The 22,347-nt window shown below is 41.5% G+C and overlaps 1 protein-coding gene across 2 annotated transcripts in view; it reads right to left on the reverse strand.

Annotated features, from left to right (window-relative positions):
* Window positions 1-16,019, reverse strand: part of slc25a26 (solute carrier family 25 member 26) — a 50,681-nt gene extending 34,662 nt beyond the window's left edge. For both annotated transcript variants that reach the window (XM_034868878.1, XM_034868877.1), the window contains exons 1-5: window positions 15,829-16,019; window positions 14,147-14,303; window positions 13,480-13,598; window positions 7,401-7,505; window positions 7,059-7,106 (exon numbers count right to left, since the gene is read on the reverse strand). In XM_034868878.1, the coding sequence (XP_034724769.1) occupies window positions 7,059-7,106; window positions 7,401-7,505; window positions 13,480-13,598; window positions 14,147-14,303; window positions 15,829-15,861 (462 nt within the window). In that variant the 5' untranslated portion in view covers window positions 15,862-16,019. The remainder of the gene's footprint in view (window positions 1-7,058; window positions 7,107-7,400; window positions 7,506-13,479; window positions 13,599-14,146; window positions 14,304-15,828) is intronic.
* Window positions 16,020-22,347: the final 6,328 nt, after the last annotated feature.

Genomic DNA, 22,347 nt, shown 5'->3' on the forward strand with positions numbered 1-22,347 from the left:
CCCCCCCATGACGTATGCTCCCATCCCCCACCCTCAGTCCCTTGCCAGGCCAACGGAGCTGCGACGCACCAAAGGTTTTCTGCTTGGATTGAGAAAAACATGCGTGAAGGTGTTTGAAGCAAACATAGCCCCAAGACTTGGAGAGACTGACTAACATGGCCACTGTGGTCATGTTCACAGTACTCATTCATACAGCAGATGGGAGAGGCATAAAAACAACTATAACTCAAAAACAACAGTATCTTTTGTTCCTGGAAAAACGTCTTGTCTGGCAATAGGTTTTGGTAATAATTCTCCACACAGAAATGCGGAAATGCACGAATTATAGCCACAATGATGGATTTTGAGTGGATTGAAGAGCTCAATGGGGACAAATCTACTTAACATAACGCTGTGATCCATGGCTCTTAGTGGCACAGACTTCCAATGCATCATCCTCAACAGGGAACTGCAGAAAGCCTTGCACTGTCCCCTGGCCAAGTCTGTACTGGGGAAAAAGCACAAGTAGGGGTCTGACAGTATGGCAGCAAACTCCTTAAATACATCCGACTGTAGAAGTCATTAATAAGACCATGTGTTTATCTTAGGAAGGTTCCAAAGGTTTAGTTAGATTTGCAGCAAAAAAAACACCGTGCCAATGTCCATCCCGGGGGGACTGGATGCATGAGGGGGATGTAATACAGGTGCATAGGCCAGCGTGGATGTACGATGAGGCACAGAGGAAAATAAAGATACGACTGTATTCACACAACTACTAATGTGAACGACAGGTGTAGCCTGGCCACTAAGAACAGAAGCCCATGCATCCGTCATCCAGAGCGACGCTTTGGAGTAAACCATTAATCCCTGCAGTGACGTCTGTGGTAAAGTGACAGAGATCATCCAGTGAGGAAGAAGAATTGTTCTCTGTAGACCAAAAAGGCTATTACTCTCTTAAAAAGGGGCAGCTCGACCTGCAAACAACTCTAACGAGGGTTCAAAAATGATATTTCAGCATGTAGACAGATAGTGATTAATGAAAGAAATGAATATTGTAAAAACTCACAGTGTCAATAAACACGTCAGGTTGAGGCCTCTCTATAGCTGCGTTGTTGGTTGCCTTTGAATTCCTATTAAATAATGTTAAACATTTCCACCAGTGTTTTAAGTTGAGGAGTATGTATGTATATTAGGCCTGCACAATTAATCATTATAAAACCGCAATCTCAATTCAAAAATGTTGATTTTCGAATTTGTTGTATTTCTTTCCTTTTTCTTTAATTGACTTTGATTCTCATTTAATTTAATGAGTTGATTAAATCACAAATGCTACTACTTTCTTCTGTGAGTTTTAAACACAGACTGTAAAAAATCAACAACAACAAAAAACTATGTTTGGTACTGCCAATTTGTTTTTTCATGGTTCTTGTGTGCAATAAACACTACACAATGTGAGAAAGAAAGCGTGGAAAAAGACCAAACTTTAAGCAAAAAAAAATCATGATTCATATTTCCCCCTGAATCATGCAGGACTAATGTATATATATGTATGTGCACTCTGCTAATTCAATTCCAGATGCAGACAAACATTCAAAACACCTAGATAGCTGACTCTATTCTATTGTTTCTCCTTATCACAGAAGCAGTCACACACCCTTCTATAGGTCAAGCCGTGTCAATGGGTCAGATCCACAGAGGTCAACAGGTTTTCTCGGGTCACTTAAGAGACTCATTGATCATAGTGTAAACAGATAAGGTACCACCAGTAGCTCATATTCATTAAAACAGTCACTTCCACCTTTGAAACCAATAGAGCCAAACAGCCTTTCTTTGGCAATTGTTCTACTGAGTGGCAGAGGCTAATACATCCTGTACAGGAACTCTAACAGCAACCAATTGAAAATGGCACATACAAACTGCCCAAAAAGAAACAAGAAACGGCACAATATAAGTGAACAATCATCTTACTGGTAGGCATTATATTTCATTTTCAACTGACAGTTTAACATTTTCCTTGGTCTGGTTTCTCTTTATCCCCCCCGGTGTGATCTTGTGACATTTTCCATTTCAATTAATCTAGTCTTGTTAACCTTTTTAAGGTGTTGAAGCCATTTAGAAGAGTTGGTTTGCTGTCTGGCTCCGAGAGAGTAATGGCAGCTGCTCTGGCGAGGTCCAACTCTAAACACAAAGCAGGAGGAAGCCTCTGCTTCTTCACACGGTTACCACAAATCCTGCCTTTACATATGTAGAAGAAAATAAACACTTTTAGTTTCCCCTGCCCTGTCTCTCTTCCCTCTTTCTGCTCTGTCTTAGTCATATGATGGTGTATAAACATGAGCCTCTGTGGATCAGTGTGCACAGAGACAGGATATGAGAGCGATTCACCTCACCTTTCCCTTTTGAACCTGCGTCACAGACAGTGAGAAGTGGCTCCTTGCGGGGGGGGGGGGGGGGGGGGTCAACTCTGCTTGGCTCTGCATGTCTGTTAAATACGGCTTCAACATCAGCATCCCAGCAGAGGCAGCAGAACCCCCTTACACTGCTCTGTATGGACTCATCATAACTCAATGTTCCCACTTCAACAACCTTGCTATCAATGCCCAGTTGTGAATGTGAAAGAGAGAGTTCCACCTTTCAAAAGTTGAATGCAGCGAGACAGAAGTTGAGCAAGAGGGGTTAACAAAAAGGGAACTCCAACACACTGAAGGGGAGGTTGGACTAGAACCCTGACCTACCTAGGACGAAGAGAATGAGAGCGAGGAAATGTGCCAGGGTTCTGGTGTTCGCTGAATTGATTAGTTGAACAAAAATCAATTGGCAGCTATTTCAATAAATGGTTAAATTCTTTTTCAAGCTAAAACATAGCTAATACCCAAAAATTGTATTTCTTCCAGCTTTACAAACGTGAAGACCGGTGCTGTCAGTTAAACACGTTATTAACGGCATTAACACAAACCCATTTTATTGGTGTCAATTATTTTAGCGCAAGATTAACGTTGTATTTGGCCTAGTTTTTTTCACATGCTGTTGCTACAACTAGTGACGTTAGAAAAACTACAACACCACACCAGATCTAGCTAGACTGGAAACAAAACAACAGGCGCGGCGCACAAACTTGTTTGGGCTTGCGAGCCGTCCAAATAGTAGCGGCATTACATATTGAGTGGATGGCGAACGCATTACACAGAAATAGATGCCAATAAGGTTCTGAATGGAAGGTTTACTTTTTAAAAGTTGCCAAATGGTTCCATTGACAAGACCAAAGTGATCTGTGTGTTTTGTCATTGTGAAATGAGCTATCATCGCAGCACGTCCAGTCCGACATACTACTTGATGACCAGGTACACAGCTGATGCCAATCCTCACCTTTTTACACCTTCTTATTGATGGACAGTGTTACATTGTGTGAGAAATGATTTGCTCCAAGTGAGAACGTTACGTGTGAAATTGAACACTACAGTAGGCTATATGCCAACGTTGTTTTCAATAAAAGAACATTTGCAAAAAGCAAGCCGATCCACTTTTCCATGTTGATAAGAGCATTAAAATGACAAAATTAATGGGACCAAAAGAAATCAAGGGACATTTAGAATAGATAAAAATGTGTGATTAACTTAATAATAATTACTTATCACTAGTGAAGGGTAGTTTTTCTTGTGTTCACATTATGGAGAACTAAATATCTCATCGATTAATCTGACAAAACAAAGCATTTTAAAGACATCTCCTTGGGTTTAGTGATTTGTGGTGGACTATTTTGACAGATTGTCAGCAGATAATGAAAATAATAGTAAGTTGCAGTTAATGGCTAAGTTGCAGTATAACTAATTATTGACAGAATCTTATTAAAATCATATTAAAATATGATTTTAGCATGCTACATGTCAAACATTCGTAATGGTTACAGCTACTAAGTTGTGAACATTTTCTATGATTTGAAATACAATTTATTTGGGTTTGTCCTCTTGATCTGGCGATACCAACAGTTTGTACATGTCAACTTGGGCTTTCAAAAGTTGTGATGGACATTTTATTTTTCAACATTTTATGGACCAAAAGATGAATTTATCAAGAAAACAATCTACAGATTAATTAAAGTTCCAGATTCTGACAAAATAACCAGGGAAGCTGCTCTGGAGGCTTGTGGTGGCCAAAAACCAAAACACTTTAAATTGGTTTTCCTTACATTTGTCAGCCACCCATCTGTAGCCCAAAGTCAGCCCTAGACAAACTTGAAACAGATCACTACATTTAAAAAGCAGTTATAAAACAGGACATAACTGCACAAATCCCAAAGTTGGAGTGATGTAATTTGGCCTGTTGGTAAAAATCCAATTTAGTCGTTACAGCCAAAACCCCTGATGGAGGGAGCAGAGAAGGGATCAGCCGGGTATTGAAGAGGAGAGGGATAAGGAGGAAGAGGAATCAGAGATGTAGTGGGGCGGAGCCTGGATGGAAAAGTATTTTCTAAGCCCTACTGCCAGATCTTGTACCTCAGATTGCCAGGTCCCAGCTGTTAGGGTGGAGAAACTTACAGTACTTAGACTGATTCAGACGCTGGCTAAGGAAAAATATACATCAGACCGGTAAAGGGAAGACCAGAAACACATTTTTCAACACATAGGAAGACTGTTCAGTCTCAATCAGCTAGCTAAATTCCTTTCCTTGTCTGTGTGCTTACCCATTTAAATAAGTGAAAATGGATTTAGATAAAGTGGCTTTCAGAGTGCGTAGGTGAAAGAGCACAAGTATGAGAAATATATGTAGTGTGGCCGTATGCTATAGTCAACCAGACAATGTTCCAGGCTCTTCAGTCGACTGCGTCAGACACTGTCAGCTTTACTTACACGTATCCCTCCACATCCCCCACACCACCACTACTAAATTACTATCTAATAACCCATCTCAGGCTCATTACTCAAACTCAAATTGGAGCAGTTTAGATCAAATCCAAGATCACCTCACAGCACTTTAGATCAGAAAATACAGGGCTCACAATTAAAAAAGGCCATCATTTTCAGTGCAGTGACTGCCTCTCATAAATGTCAAAGCTGGATTGGTGTGATGGGGGAGCAGAGAGACAGAAAAAAAGAGGGGAAGAAGTACAGAAGGATAGGGGCTTGGAGTGAAATGAGTAATGGCATTGATAATCTTAGCATGCCATCTAGTGGTGAAAGGTGATATCATTCAAATGGAGAAACTTAGGGTGTCTTGTTAAGAGTTGGAATGCAGGATCCTGTCAAAATGACATGCATCACCAGATGATTAATTATAAGTAGAGTCTGGATAAATTGTGTTGTTATAAAATGCAAACAAATTAACACCCAGACCACATGAACAGCTTATAACTGGGACTTACAGAAAGTGTACTCTTACATAAAATCCAAAACAAATTCTTGCTGATGTTCCTTAATAAGTCTGCATTGTCTAATAATTTTTCACAGAAAAACTGCATTCACCCCATCTGAGTCTCATTGAGTTCATGCTCTATTCAGCTGGAACCCAAATAGTGCAGACACAGCAGACAATGTGACATTTTTCTTTTCAGAAGAGGGCAGACCACAGCAAAGATTAATGTGGTGCAAAAGAAAAAGGATTGTAATGTCTATTAGTCAAAAGTCCAGACTTGGTGTTTAAATAAAACTTAGGGCATTGCTAAAGTGTGATGTGTAAAATCCACTATAACTCTTTAAAACTTGTTCTGGTAGATACAATGATCTGGATGTGGGTTTGTGCTACAATGTGAACTGGATCACTAAATGAGTCCCGCCTCCATCCCACCTTTCAAGTCCAGGCCAGCCTACCCACCATGGTTGATTCACACACATCCTGCAGTAATCTGATATCATGCCCATCAGAAATGCCTTCTGAACCCAAATGAACATATAGCCCAGAGAGGACCCCAATTAGTGTGCCAGCGGGTACTGCCACCACGCCATACCACATAAACAAACTTATCTTGACAGGCTCGCTTGTCCAAAGGAGGGATCTAGGCGGATAGCGAAGGAGGCAGAGAGAAAATGAATTACCTTCCTGACACACGTCAAAGCCAATCACTGCGGAGCATCCCTTGCCGTTCCCGCACCCCAAATCCCTGCCGGCACCGTTGCATTTCATCTGCCAGTGTTAGTATGCACACAGGCTGTGCACCAGCCTCCAAATGTATTCATTTATTCAGAGCCCCTCGGAGAAATCACAGTGTCTTGTTGTCCTTTTTTCCCCCTGCTGTCCAGATGGAATTTGCGTGAATAACATCAGTTTAGTGAGGCAGAAAATAAGTACAGGCTAGCACAGCGGAGGGGACTAGATTACACTCTCACCCCCATCCCCAAAAAAAGGATGGAAAGACAAGTGTCACCTTCATATACTTCTTTCTCCGTCTCAGCCTCCCTTTTTCATTTTCTTCTTCCAGTTCTATTGAAACGTATCAGGGGTTGGGGGAAGCTAAAATTGAGAGATCTATACAGCTTTGGCTACAGTTATTTTGTTTAATCATGCACTGCAGGTGCAATTAAACAGAAGATCATGAATCAAAGAAGTAGAGTTTTTTTCATTACAAAAAGGTGAGTGGCCATCAAGGCAGCGCAGCCCAATGCTCATTTATCCGTGTTTTGTTTTGCATTTATAACGCAACTAATTGCATTAATTAATCAGATGCACTTCTAATAGGAGGAAGAGCATCGTGCCGTAGTAATTGAATGAGATGAAAAAACTGTAAATCAATATTTCCAACCTCAATAAAGCCCGAGAGAAATTAAAATGTCTTCAGTCAGAAGAGTGGAAAGCCTCAATATTCACTCAGCCTATCAAAAAGAATTCACTACACAGCCTTCAAGGAGATTAGTGACTGTCTTTAGTATACACACTTTAAATAGCTTTGAATAGAATCAAAAAAGATGAAAGATGTACTTTACAACTGCCTGAAACTTTACCAAAGACAGACATATGTATAAGTGTGTGTCCTGCTTTATAACCGGTATTATTTGTGGTCATTTTGGTTGTGATTACTATTACTGGTGGATGGCAGACAAACCAACTAAAATACAAGAACAAAAGTGAGAGAGAAAAATTTATCCTACCTCTCTGAGAACCGTACTCCTGTATCCTCTGTACAAGCCCTGGACACCCTGCTCAGAGATAACAGAACACAACACACATTTATTACAAAACACAGACATTTGAATTCCACCTTATAAATACTTAGTCTGTATTCTATTATTTTTTGATTCATTAAAGTACAGTATATGCTGAGAGCTGGGTTAGGGTTAAGGCGTTGTAATGCTTCAACCAGTTCTTAAAATTGTCTAAAAGCCTCTATTTCTATTGATAGGAATGGTGGCCAAAACCACAGGCAAAAAAAAAGATTGAAGTTGTAATAAACCAGAGTTATCCTACAAGAAAGTGCCTTGATTGCTGTGTACCTCTTCTCTGAGTGTAGCCAGCAGCATTTGGTAGGTGGTGGCTGAGGGTGAAGCCTGGGTCCTCTGTTTGACCACCTCTGTGGGCACCCGGATTAGACATGCCACCTAAAGGATGGAAAGTACACGGGTAACCAGACTGGACAGATATTGTCCAATGGTGTTGCCTTAAAAGATACAATCTCAATCTCCAGTACTGTATTACCTTCTTAAGGCCTTTAATATCCATATTGTGCTTAAAATGATACTAGCCTGTATTTCTTTCTACGTGGCAGGTGACAGTATATGACATGGCCAGAGGAGAGCAATTACATCAAACTGGCAGGCTACGGAGAGCTGTATTTAACAAAACAGTACACACAGCAGACATGACACCTTGGCAACCGGTAAAAAGGTCATCAGGCTTACTGAGTATATGTGTCCAAAGAACATGTGCTTCCATCAAACACACTGTGAAATCCAGACACACACATGCACACCTCAGTAAGCACACTCCCTGCTACAAGTTCCAACCCATCCACCATATGTCAACCAAAATATGGACTACCAACAGATAGTGAAGATAAACATGAATGGTTATGCTTCATAACTCCCACCACACTAAAGGCAGGCACGCAGGCACAGCTGCCCACCTGGTGACTTGATTTCCCATTTATCCTGCATCAGAGCGGAAATACCGGCTAACTGCAAGCAATCTTACAGAGCGATTGGTGAGCCGCCCCCTTGCTGTGACTCCCCTTGGTCATAACGATGCCAGTCTGCCAGTGCCACCTTCACCACGGCAGAATGATGTAGAGAGAGGAGCAAAGAGAGAGTGAAGCAGGCACTGCAATAAAAGGCAAAATGCACAGTTTTCCTGTTTTGCTTCTTCTCCATACAGCTATACATACTGATTTAGCGTTTGGGCCCTATCAGAATTTTTAAAGGTGACGGCCTCTAGGGGATAAGGCTCTATTGCTGTGCTCTGCAAGGTGGAGAAGGCTAACCCAACAGCTGTTAGAGGGCTCACGTCTGTCTGTCAGCCACTCGTCTCCTCTGCCAGACACCAAGGACACCTTATGAGAAAGAACGTGGATATATGTGGAGCACAAAAGGAGAAGGGATAAGGCAGCAGTCCTGGAAGTTAAATGAAATCACAGACTGAGCTGAAGAAGAATTTATGGACATAACATGCACATCTGTCCATGCACAGCTGTGGCTCTGTGTCAGCTCTGGATCTCTCTGTAAAATCCTGTTGACTATTGGTTATTTGGTTTATTTCTCAGTTTTGTTTTGCCCTTCACTGTATCACTTTTGCTGCAGGCAAATGCCAGTTCTTCCTCTTTTCAATACACGATGAGCATATAAAATCTCATTATCTGTACATAAGAGCAAACACAAAAGACTTAAATGAGTGTGAAATCAGGGTAACTCTTTTTGCTATTTCAGGTGAGTATAACAATAGTCGAGCTGCAACCTAACCATGGTGCAACAGTACCACCAAGTGGCAAAACGTTCACCTGCATCACTTCCCTGTGATAACTAAACTGGCTACATCCATCTCACAGACCTCATTTGCCATCCCTTTGGTCAAGTTACCATTTATAATACGTTGTACATCATGTTTTCACCAATCCAATTCTCCAAAGGACCAGTATAAGGCAGCTAAATAGAAAGAAAGTGGCTATGACAAGCAATTACTGAGGTAATTGGATGGGAGGCCTGGAGTTGAGACGGCCTTTCCTCTGCTGTCACTGCAGAGGGGAAGGCAGAATGAGCCAGAGATTATACCAAATAAATTAGGGACATTGTTTATTTGGGAGTAATTTGCGCGCCCATGGGTGGGGAGAATGATGTTGAGTGGATAGAAGATAAAGTGTGTAGTCCTCTGAGGCCATTTCAGATCTCTGAAAACAGCAGAAAATGGGGAACAATGGTGATGAATCAGTGCATGATAAAAATACAGCTAAGGCTTAAAAGGATAATAGAGGCACATTCTTTGAGGCAATATAGATGTAGTATGGTGTCACATTTTGAAAGAAAGAACAAACAAAACAAAGATTTAGGTAGGTGTCCCTCATTACAAGTAAGGCTTGTTACCTTCCGTTTAGGGGGGGGGGGGGGCTGTAGGTGGAAGGCTGTCAGCATGACAGACATCTTTTTCATTACCTACTTTGCTTGCCCTTCATTCTCCATTCTTACCTCTGGCATGTAAGCTTATTATAAACCCACTGGCAGTCTTTAAATTCCAGCTACCATTCATCTTTATTTACAAGCTGTTGGATTCGTCAAGCAGTGTTAATTAGGAGGCTGTCTGACTGTGATTGGAGCAGTTTCCCTTGGCCTGTTATTGTTAATCCAAATAACAGAGCGTGTTTTCAATTTCCAGCACTAGCCGCCAAACAACAAGGTAAGAAGCTGGCACTCAATCATGGGCAAACCGCAGTAAGGAATGGGAAATTAGCAGAGACTCACAACACATTATGGGCATTGCCAGAGAATCAATTCTTAGAATAAGTCATTACATCCCTCTGTCCTCCCTTCCTTTGCTACATCCCTCTTTCACCGCCATCTGGTCACAGTGGTCAGTCAATCAGGATCTGGATTGCCATTTGGCCCCATAAACCGACAAAAGGTAAGAAAAACAGACAGACTGCAACAACTGTTAAGTGCCTCATTTATTTGGATTCATTTGTCATTAAAATACAGGGCATTCACCACTAAACCTTTGCCAAAGAGGAAATGCTGAAGTCAAATATAAAGTAAGGACTGAGAAATATGCCCCTAAAATTAGCTTGGATGACTTTTAACAATGCCCATACTTCAAATCAATGTCAAATCAAATACAGTGAAGTACAACCTTCTAGACCCCACAATTTACATATTTTGCCCCTAAAAGACAGCACAGTATGTACCATCACATGTACCAGTACCAAATTCCATGACTTTTGTGGATTTTGATCACACACCCAGCCTTAGAAACACATCATAGTACCAAGAAAGACTGAAATATGGGTCAACGAATGAAGGGATAGAAGAAAAAAGGTCATGCAGAGAAAGGGAAGAGATGAGGACACTGAGTGTCTCCAACTTTGAAACAACAGCCAATAAATCACAGAGCGTGGTGCTGCTCGAAGCGATGCATGGATTATTTCTCAGTGCCAAGTTAAGTGGCTGCCAGTTTCTACCCCCAAACTCCTCCCTCCTTCTCCCTCCTGCTTGCTGTCCCCCAATCTTGTCATGTCACACTGTATTTTCCAGTACATCCTCCCTCAGACGTGTGGCGGTGGTGGTGGTGTTGGGGGGGGTGGAAGAAACCTGCCGTCTGGCCTTGACAAATGAGCTTTCAGGGCGGACGTCGAGCGAATGGGAATGAAGATAAATCTGATCTAATGGCTGGATAACAGCCTGCTAGAGCCTGACAGACACCATCAGCTTACACATTCTTTATGGGAACGTCCCACCACCACACTCACACAAACACCAGAACGCTTCGGGCTGAGAGGTTGAGATTTCTCTCATTGTCTTGACCCTCTCTACAACTTATGAATGTCCTCCCCTCTGTCCTCCCCATCTCTGTCTGCCCTGCTTCTGCATACAAGTAAAGCCCAGCGTTAAGTGGGTTCAAATAGAAAGGGCATTATTTATTACATTTGAAGACCACAATCAAACAGCTGTAGTAAATTTCTGCTTTATCTCTTTATTATTTAAAAGTATATATTTCCACCACTTGTGATACTGAATCTATTGAGGAACATATGCAAGTCTTGAACTTCACACTTCTTTTAAAAATGATGATTGCTTTATGTTCAGATATGGTGATTACCGTGACGATGCTTATTCTTAGTGTTTATGCTTAACAAGTCCTCCTCCCCTTGGATGAACATCTGTTAGACCGACGGCTCAACTATAGAGATACAAATTGCTAATATTTATTTTTGTGCAAGGGTTCTCTTTTCTTTTTTTCAGTTCCCATCTCACACTAAATGCAGCATGAACTCTGAGCGACAACTCCCTTTGGTATGATAATAATACACTTTGACTTAAGTCCACATCTAGTAAGTTTGTGCCAAGTCAAGCGCATCATAGATAGAGGGAGGCTTGGGGATAGAATAAGCAAAGCATTGAGTCCAATTAAGCTTCTGTTGTAAATGCTGCTGAGTGGAAAACACAACTAAATGGACTTCTGGGGTAAGGATCATTGGCTTATGAAAGGACGGAATGGGTCAAATAAGGACCAAATGACCACTTGCATCGTCTTCTTCGTCTTCCTGTGTGTCAAAGGTTGCCCACAAACCCAGCTGTTTGCAGCAAGAGAGAGACAAGTAGGTGGAAGAGAAACACAATGAAAACAAGTGACCCTGTCATAAACTGGACGAACAGAACATATAGTGCAGCGTGGAATATAAAACATAGTGCTATTGGAAACCTGTTTTGATTTCGCTTTAATGTTGACAGTAAGGTTTGTGCAAAAGACTGAGGTAAGAAGTCGTATGTATGTGTGGGTCTTTGTGCCTGGGTAGTTTTATATAAATAAGGGAACTTACTGCATTGACATATAACAAAACACAATCTTTACGGTCACAAAGTAAACAAAAAAGAAGGAGACACAAGTAGGGCTGTAACTATCAATTATTTCAAAAGAAATCATTTAGTCTACAACAGAAGAAAGTAGTTGTAAAAATGGCTCCCACAGAAGCCTCGATGACCTCTTCAAATTGTCTGTACTGTCCAAAGTTAGACGTTATTCATTTTACGATTATATATATTTTATTTTCTATCAATCAACTAATCAATTAATCAACTTATTGTTTCAGTACATGTCATAACAAGAATATCGCACCCACCTGGCCAAAATTCAGTCAAGCTTATGTAAGAACCTCAGCTCATTAACTTTTAGCCGAGAATCATTTGGCAGCGATTGCATCATAGTGTGGGCGTTACGGCCTTGCAGGGCATCGCTAGGGTAGGCCTTTCATGGCTAAGCCTGAAGATTACTCTCTTTGAACAAGACGTATCCAGTTGCCAGAATGCAGTGGAATACCGCCCCTGCTCAGCTCAGCCCCACTCCGAGGATCTGTGCCTTTGATGTGCTTAAATCCCGAACAGCGGGGAAGGGGTTAAGGGTAGCCGCAACCTCAGGCTCACCTTTCACACTCATCCGGGCTGTGCCATAGACAAAAAGAAGAAACGTGCGCACATCACTATTAGCTGCACTCCTACAGAATACGCATAAACTGCTACACTGATTGTAACAGTCAGAGGATAAAAAAAACTCTTATTGAATTTTTGCTACTATTAGAGCAACATCTGTCCTCTTCTTAACACTGTGAGGCACCAAGACACAGATAAACTCCAGCATAGTGAACACCCTCCCATGTGGAATAATCCTATTTCATGAACATGCAAAACTTGGCTATATTACATCCATCCAAAAGCAATGAATACTAAAAACCTAGTATTTTGAAGAAAGCCATGGTGGTATAGAAGGGGGGCATTTCTCTTTCCATATCACCCATTCCTCTACCCCCCTTTATGCCAATGTGAATATGCGTGGCCCCATATGGCTCACATTCTGTGGTTCACTTCGAGTGATTGGTACAGGATGGACTCAGAATAATGCACTGCTCCTGGTTGGTTTTCAAGCATGAATTCCCCAGACTAAATTGGCTGGGATGGAGTCTGGGAAAGTGGATGAGTAAATAGGCACTAATGATATCGTATTTACACAGCTAGTGGAGAAAATGCTGGGACAGTCCAGAGGAAGTCCCCGGAACTTACCCAGCTGGTCTCCGGGGCCTACAGCCCCGAGCCCCCGTTGCCCCCTTGCATAGTGGTCTGTGAAATTTGAAAGCAATGATGTCAACTGACATGCCGGTGGTGCTTATTTGGGACTTACAGCGGTGAGAGAGAAACAAGGAAAGGACAACAAAAAGATCATGAAGCAGCTGGCCCTTTAAGAATGGAATGACTAAAAATGAATTAGGCCTACACAAATAAACCTGACTTGAAAGTGTACTGGCAAAGTGAAAGAGGAGAAAAATCTAGTTAATCTAAATTAGAAAAGGCAAAAGTAGGGACAATGAGGGACAGAAAGACTTACTATTTCTCCCAGGGAGGCGGCCAGCATGTGAGTGACAGGTGCCGCCTGTGGTGCTGCTAGGCCTTCACCAGCACCGAGCAGGGACTTTGTGCATTCATAGGTGACAAAGAAAGCAGCGGCTGAAACCAAGCAGAACCACAGCCATTTAAGGCCCATTAGTCAACCAGCATACAGCAATTAATATCCCTCACTACCACTGACAGGGGAGAAACTGCAGTGTGTGTGTGTGTGTGTGTTTTTGTGTGTAAGTACATTTTCTCAAAAGTTAGAAACAAAAGAGTCTGCGAGGATGCTCTCATCATAATAAAGAACAGGACTTTTAAATATTACATGAGGGTGCAAGCTAATTGCCTGATACTACAATATAAAGCACAGCAATCAAAGTATTTGACTGGGAACAACTAAACTGACCCATGTAACCCACTGCCAAAAACCAACAAAAGGTTGAAAAAGTCAACAAAGTGGCACTCTTTTTCTATGTGCTGTAACTTTAGGCAAGAAAACTACATAAATAGATGTGTAACAGCTAAAACAAGCCCTTAACACCAAATTGAGTCAGTAACTTTGTGGATAGATGAACAACACAGTGCAGAGTAAGGTTTCAGAATGATCCAACACAAGAAGAACCTTCATATCATATATCCAGCTATCACAATGAGCCTCCTACCATTTGGGAAGGAGCCCACCGCTGCAGACGGGACTCCAGCATAGATGCCCCTGAAGCCCCCTGCCTTGTAGAAGCCCTGCTGACTCTGCAGTCTAGTCTTAATGGTGTCCAGGGGAAAGAGGGTCAGATCCACACACATCCCTGCACCGCCCCCTGCCTGGAGAGACAATCACTTTGTAAGACATAATGCTGCATTAGACACTTTGTAACACCAGTGGTGGAAGACATATTCAGATCTTTAACTTAAACCTGCCTTCATTATTTTTTGGGATCAATTGGGGGCTAATGCAACAAGCTGTAAACACAACACTGACATATTACCTTATAAAGGTGATTGTGATCCGTTGCATGTATTTACAGGACGCAGTTACATAATATTCTCTCTGCTTCTTTAGTTTCTAAATGCTCCACTGTGTTCACCAGCTAGTTGTTACCATGGTCTGTCTGCTGTTTGGTGCCGGGTGGGTAGGGCTTAGTGGGCTCATCTGACTTTGTATCTGTTGCTGCTGTAAGCAATGCTGATGAAAGCGATCAGGACAAACCAAATGAATGAAGATACAGGTAGTACAACCAATGAAAATAAACAAGCAATATCCAGTAAATGTACTTTAGTATAGTGGGTTACATTATTGAATAAGGAATACATGTCTAAAATAGATAGATAAATACAACAGACAGACAGACAGACTTTATTAATCCCACACTGGGAAATTACTCTGTTACAGCAGCAAGTTACAAGGACATAGACACATGGTCAAGGTGGAGTTAATTTTACCTACTTTATATACTCATGTGTAGTATAATCTATAACTATGCATCATAGTTTATAACTGATTGTATGTTAGGTATTTAAAATTGTTATTGGATAAAGCAAGGTAAATAGATGTCATTAAAATAAACTTTTAAATAATTAAAAGCTAATAAAATAAATATAATGGGTGAGAACTCCATCTCCATCACTGCCCACGTGTGGGTTGAAGTTCCCCAGCAGAACTATGGAGTCCCCTACTGGAGCCCCATACAGGACTCCATTCAAGGTCTCCAAGAAGTCCGGATACTCCAAACTCCTGTTTGGTGCGTATGCACAAACAACAGTCAGAGTTTCCCCCCCAGAGGATGGACCTTTGTTCTTCCTTGTCTCATTAAGTCAAGTCAGTGACAATAGGTTCCCATTTTCCCAATGACTTGAACAGTGAAAGCAGCAGACGCACCTACTCTGTTACTTTGTTACTTTTGCCAGAAAATAAAACAGTGTTGAAAGGAGTTTTAAGTTTTGGTTTGTCATTTGTAGAGGGTACGTATGTAAAAATGTAGTGTTGCACCGACCCCTGGCTCGTGCATGGTGACAGTCTACAGGGAGATGTCCTTATCCACAAATACTGGTCTAACTAGAGCTGGTTCAGCCTACAGAATTAAAGTATTTGCAGTTATTTTTTTATTTTGTGATAGCAGCGATAATAAATCGGTTAGCTACTTCAGACTCTATTGTTTTGTATTTCTCGAGCTTGGTTAACGTTAGTCCACGAGCTGTAAGACCGGTCGTTCCCACATTGTTTCTGGCATGTATACTAGGCTTTATTTTGCAAACAGATTAATTATATATTGTTGTAAGCAGAACACGAACGCAATATAGCCACAAGTTAAGATGACGCTTGACATTTTGTTTAAAATTACCAACTTACCACCAAAGACGCGATAAACTCTCGTCTCTCCATGCTCCGCACTCAAAATCTCCTCTTGTCAGTTGTGCAGTCCGGACATTTGCAACTGTTGAGGATGTTTGAGACTCGAGTGTAATCAAAACATGCCTGTGTCAAGGACGCTGCCATCTTGGTTGAATTACTTCCGCGTGACGTCATGACGCATGGTAATCACGTAACGTCGAAAGCGAATGAGTACGTTTCTGTCACTTTACTAACTCATTTAATATAAGAACAAATAAGAGAGGGATAAGTACAATATAAACAAACACGTGAAGAGAAAAAAGTAAAATAATACTTTACTAACTTAGGTTGAACACCATGTTCTATTGTCTTTTACCCAGACTTCAGGTATCAATGTGCAGGCATTAAGGGGTTGGGTGTGGAAATTTGTAGATAAACAACAAAGAAATTCCTACTACTGAAGAATACTTAAATGCAGTATCCATGTTCATGATGCATTCAGCTTTGGTAGAACTTTGGGGTTGTTACACAATGCAGCCATGATATATGCCCATAAAACATGAAAATCATAATCAATTGCTCTTTTGCTCCCATGAGCAGAATACGGTTGGTTAATCTTTATCCTTCTATTTTTCTATTTTTTTTTACTCTAGATATGTTGTCTCCTGTGTCTACTTAGCTTGTATTGGTGTCATTTTTTCTTTTGAGCTGCTGTAGCACAGTCATTTCCCCAGTGTGGGATTAATAAAGTCTACTTTATCTTTTCTTCTTTCTATTCACTCCTATTTTGAGCAAAATAGGTCTCTAAATCCCACTTTTGGCACATAAACAAACAGTAGCAAAGCATATTTTGGTAACATCTAAAATTACGAGTTATGTTTATAGACTGTGTATTTGTCTATGGTTCTGTTGCTTACGTTTAATTGCTCATTTATAATTATAAGTGAAGGTACCAGCCAGGACTTGTCCTCTCTGTCTCCATGCAGCCATGAGGAGGCTGCAGCTCACGGCCGTCAGACGATATTGATTTGTAGTGTTGATTCAGAAGTAGTTGTGCTAGTTTTTTCTGTGGTGCAAAAGTCTTAAAGAAGGCACTGTACCTCTGCCTGCATTTGGAACATGTAGATACCTGGCAGCACATAATATTTCAAAAGGCCTTGGACGGCATTTGCACTTCCCATGTTCTATTCTCACCCTGGGAGTGACAGTCTGGCTTTTTTTGTTCATGGCAACAACAGCAAAAATAGCAACCAAGGTTCTGTCACAGCTCACAGAAGACGTGTTGACATTGACCATAACACCAAACGAGATACCTCAAAATGAAATACACAGCATTTAGATGTTTTGGGTCTCGCTCTATGACAGAACTAGTACATGCAACATTGTCAATATTTCCCCCCAGTAGAGGCATCAAAAGGGTTGCGTCAAGCGCTGCAAGTGCAAAGTGGCACAGCTCTGTGGCTGTGTGAAGACGAGTTCTGGTTTCCACCTCTGCCAAAGCCAGAGAAAGAAAAATGAATGACATTTCGGCAGAAGAACCAGCTGAGGACACAAAGTCACATTTTGGAATGATTGAAAAAGATTATGACACAATATTGACTCAATACGTTTAATGTAAAATCTGTCATTATTAAGTTCAGTTTCAGTTTTACCACAAATGTGATCCCACAGACTTGTGTAATGACAAAACACATTTCCAGTGATGTGCAAATACAAATGTATTACAACACAAAGTAAGTGCTTTAGTGACACACCTTCACACACGCAAACCTGTGTTTGCATCCCATAACTGTGAGGCCTTGTATTCTTGCGTCTAACCTCTCTCTCACGCTCCTGGTGAGTGATTGTGCTCAGGCCGTGAGACTGGGTTGGCTCAGGTGAGTGTGTTCTTTTCCAGTGACACGCAGACTTGGTTATTTATGGGCTGCTGTCAGCCAGACAGTGACTCCTATTAAGGAAGAGCAGCCGAGGGGCCACCACCTCTTTATTCAGCCCGGACCCATTGATAACTGGGCTGACTGCGCCCAGTTTGAAGCTTGGTACCCGTCATCCATCTTGTTGAAGTGGGGCTCACAGGGATTCCATTGGATGGGAGCGCTGCAGCTGGATTTGGACCATGCTGCTGTCTCTGCTGGGTTGATTTGTATTATGCCCGAGAACGGCAGTAGCATCACTAACACACTGCTTCTCATACTTTTATTGTCTTGATGCAGCACTTCATAAGACAGACATTAAAGTATATTTCAATGTGTTAAAGGATGTCTTTGTTGCTGTGGTCTGTTTAACCAATTGTAAATTAATTTCTCTTTTACACCACTGAGCATATGCAATGGTTATTTATTGTGAAACTTTCATTGTGCTGGTGCTTTTACAACACAGCCCACTCCTAAGCAAGACTTTACCTCAGTTCAGTCAATACAGCACATTAATTCTATGCCATACCTGTAATTGATTTTTTTTCCTGGTGTTGTCAAGACGTTTGCAATGTCCAGAGTCCTGTCTGTTCCATTATGTAAAGCCATTTCTCACCCTGTCACTGCATGTCCTTGGTTATTGGGATATTTGTCATTTGTGCTCCAAATGCTCTATTCCTGTAAGTCTCAATAGACCAAATCTTAAAGTGGCATTCAAATGTACAAATCATGGAAGTTTCTTAACAAGACTGGACCACTTGGTATCAGTTTTTCAATAAGCGTTTTACTTTTAAAAGTTGGCTAACTCTTTGCTTCTGAACCATTTAGTTCTCTATTCAGCAGTGATGACACTCTTTTACATTTTTAACGTTTACAAGATGAATTTAAGCTTCACCTAATGTGTTTCTGAGTGACTTTAATCAGTTATCCTACATGTAAGGAGTGCAGCTTACAGTTTGAGGCCTATTGAAGAAATTAAATAAAGCAACAACTGGTCTGCACCAACATGGTCTATGACTTTTTAATAAAAGCCCTGCGAGCAGTGGGTGAATTTATCCAAAGAAGTTAATGTAAAAGCTGGCTAGATGAGAGTTGGAGTGTTCAGTTACCCCTGTGTAAGGTCAATGAGAAGCACCCAGAGTCTGGGTAGATTTGCAGGGAGCACCATTGATCTTGACCCACTCAGAGTATGATCTCAGAGATAAAAGGGAGGAGACGAGAGGGGAACTTATTCACTGTCAGCCACAAGTCAGCAAAGGGCAATTCTAGCCTGCAGGCTGTCTTTGAAAAACTGAAGGGCAAAAGCGCGGAGGATTAAGCCGCGATGTGGGGAGGGAGAGAAATGTAAGCAGCCATGAGGGTTATTGTAATAACACAGAGCCAACATCTATTGGCTTCACTCTCTTCTAAAGGCATGTGTGTAAGATGACAGCCAGAATGAACTCAGAGGAAAAAGGTTATCCGACTTGCACAAGTGAAAGAGTGCACCACCTGAAGTTTTTAGACACGATCTGCCTGTAGGTGTGTGTGTGTGTTTTATTTCAGACAGGGCAGATTGCTTACATTTAAATTCTTTAAATTAATTAATTCAAATAATTAATCACCTTTGTTTTAAAGGCCCAGTTGCTCCTTTGGACACTGTTACGGACCAACAAATGTCTTTTTTGTGTAATTTTAGAAAGGACCATCTGTAATGGTCATTATTTGTGAGCTGAGAGGAACACACATCTTGAGTCTGACACCGTGATGTTATTCATGAGACAGGGTGGTCGAGCAGCGCGGTAAACTTCAGCCGAAACATAACTCTTGCTCATTAGCCGGCCTAACATTTGCATCATTAGGACACCGCAACAGCAGGGGTAGGAGGAAATACGACTAAGCGCCTTTCATATAACTCTTTGTTTTTACTCTCAGGATGATAGGCTACATGAGTCTGTGACAGGGAGGGAGAGCAGGAGGGAAGGGAAATGAAGAGAGGAGGGAGGTGACAGGAGGAGAGGAAGAAGGGAGGTGCGATAAGAGGAGTAAAGGAGAGGAGAAAGGTTAGAGAGAAAGAGGAGAATAAAAGAACATTAATTATAAATTCCCTGAATCGACAAGCTGTCAGGCTGTGCTGCCGTCTATGTAGCGCATAAGCCTCTGCTGCACTATTGACTCCTACGTCACACCCAAAACTTCTACCTCATTTTCTCACCTTTGGCTGCATTAATATCACCTGTTTCTGCTCCACGCTATCTGCTCTCTTGGATTGACCCCCCGAGAGCTTTGCAAAGCCCTGTCATCATCCCGTCTTTCCCTTCTCCTTTCTCCCTCTCTGCCCTCTCATCCCTACCAGTGAAAAATGAGCTGCCTGTAGCATATTGATCCCATGTCTCGCTCCTGCCTAAAGATAGATGGCTCACAGACAAGGCAAAGCACTCCTGATGCCTCCATTCTCTGCTGCAGCAGCAGTGCCAATGGCTTCACTGGATGATATTGATTGCAGTGATCAATTTCCCCACAATGCACGCTGATGGATTCTGTGCCCCGGTTGTCGTTGTTTCAGTGAGAGCAGGTTTGCGGAGGGAAGGGCTGTCACATTGAACTGGATGGATTTGATTGGTCAGGGCGTGTGTAATCACATCTGTGTTATGGCTGTCCAGTGGCAGTGGCCACTATAGAGGCATCCGCTGTCAGAACCTTTTTCTCACACTGACAAAATCTCGGAAGATAAAGCTTTGAATAACATATGTCATCCTGTAGATCCAACGTTGATTTTGAAACTTAGGATACATTATAATGTTAATGTGGGCCTATTTATTGGCTAACCACGCTTGCAGAATGGTAATAGGGACGGCAATGTTTATCTGTGGGTTGGTTGGCCAAACTTTAATGTGTTTAATGGTAATTAGCTAATGTTAGCATGCTCGGTCCCTCACAATCATGTGCTGACATAAAAGTTGCCATTTGAGGTATTGTTTTGTATTGTAGTGTGTGTTTTTTACTAATTAAATAAATACATGAACGACAAAAAAAGTTATTGAGGAATATTTTAAAAAATTGCAGAATACAGCCCAAATTTATTTTAAGAGGATATAAAAGACTGTGTATCAGTATTTTTGTAGAAACTTAGAGCAAGTGCAATCCAGAATCAGATGACATTTATTAGCCCACACAGGGAAATTTGTTTGGTCCAGTGCTCCACACGTCACAAAGTCCACAGTGAAAACGAACACAGTAATACCTCAACATGCGTAGACCGTGTCTCCCATAGAAATGAAATGGTGTCTCTTCATGTGCAGCCGCCACAATATGAGATGGTAGACAAAAACAAGCCAACAGGTTGAATCCTCTCTGAAGATATGTGCTGACTGCAAGCAGAAAAAGATGAACAGATAGTCTCCTCACAGAAAGCAACTTATACAAAATTATCTCAAAGGAGATACGGGATCTATTCATCACAACTAGTGTGGCTGACTTCCTCCTTCCACTGGTATTAACTGACTGGCCTTTTGCTGCTTTTGTTCCATGGGCACAGATGGCACTTGCATTTGTCATGGCCTAAGTGCTGAGGAGGCGAAGGTGAGAGCTCCCAAACAACAATACTTCACAAAGAGCTGCAAAATGAATCATGGGAGCTTTGTCTGCAGCATCCTGTACCCTTTGATAAATCACTTCACCAAGTCTCACAACTTTATAATTCACCATATATAGCTGCGTTTTGCGTTTTCCATTAAAAACATGCTATCTGCCCTATGGATAACACACATTCCGTAGGAGATGGTCTGATGGGGAAGAATTGTGGATGTTTTTCATGCCTGATCAATGAAAAAACATACCATAACATTTTAGAAGTACAAACAAACTAAAATCAAGTTTTTCCTCTTCCTTGTGCAGCACACTATGCTCATTTCCCATTAGAGAGCATTTTTGTGTGATGTGTGTCACACACACCTCGTTGACTCCACTAATGCCATTCTGTCTTTGTGTCTGCAGTGACAGATATCCCTGCCAAGCCTGATTGCCTCTGGTGGCTGATGCCTCAGTGTTGCTTTAACCTCATGCTACACTGTACAACTTTCTCATGCAGATCTCTGGCTAAGTTTCCATCCACTTGTCAGTCGAATTGTTTGATACGTTTAGTAAAATAAACTCATAGGAATAAAGCTGGTGAAAGTGGGTTTCCATCCAACGGCTCAAAGGGAAGAAAAACCTGTGCGTAATGACGTCACACAATATTTTGTGGTCAAAGTGGTATATTGAATTGATTGAGACATTTTAAGGTGTTTCCATTCATTTTCACACTGAATCACACAACATTCAAGGAAACATTTTGGGAACAAAGTTTTGCTGGACAAAATTGATCGTGCCATCCATCAACAAATCATTGGTAATTCACAAGTTGTATTAGTGCTCATGTTCCAGCTGATAGCGACATATCAAGCTATGATAAGAAAACACCAACGCTATCAACACATTGCTATAATGATGCAGATGCAGATGCATGTAAATGTCTGACGACAACGGAGGTGGCCTGTGATGTGGGAACAACAGCACACCAAACAGTTTTGGGACATTGTGGTTAAGAGACACTTCACGTTAACCTTTTGGTTGAAGCATTTTTGGATGACCAAGATTTTTTGTT

Source organism: Etheostoma cragini, chromosome 4 (genome assembly GCF_013103735.1).
Source record: "Etheostoma cragini isolate CJK2018 chromosome 4, CSU_Ecrag_1.0, whole genome shotgun sequence".
Taxonomy (NCBI): domain Eukaryota; kingdom Metazoa; phylum Chordata; class Actinopteri; order Perciformes; family Percidae; genus Etheostoma; species Etheostoma cragini.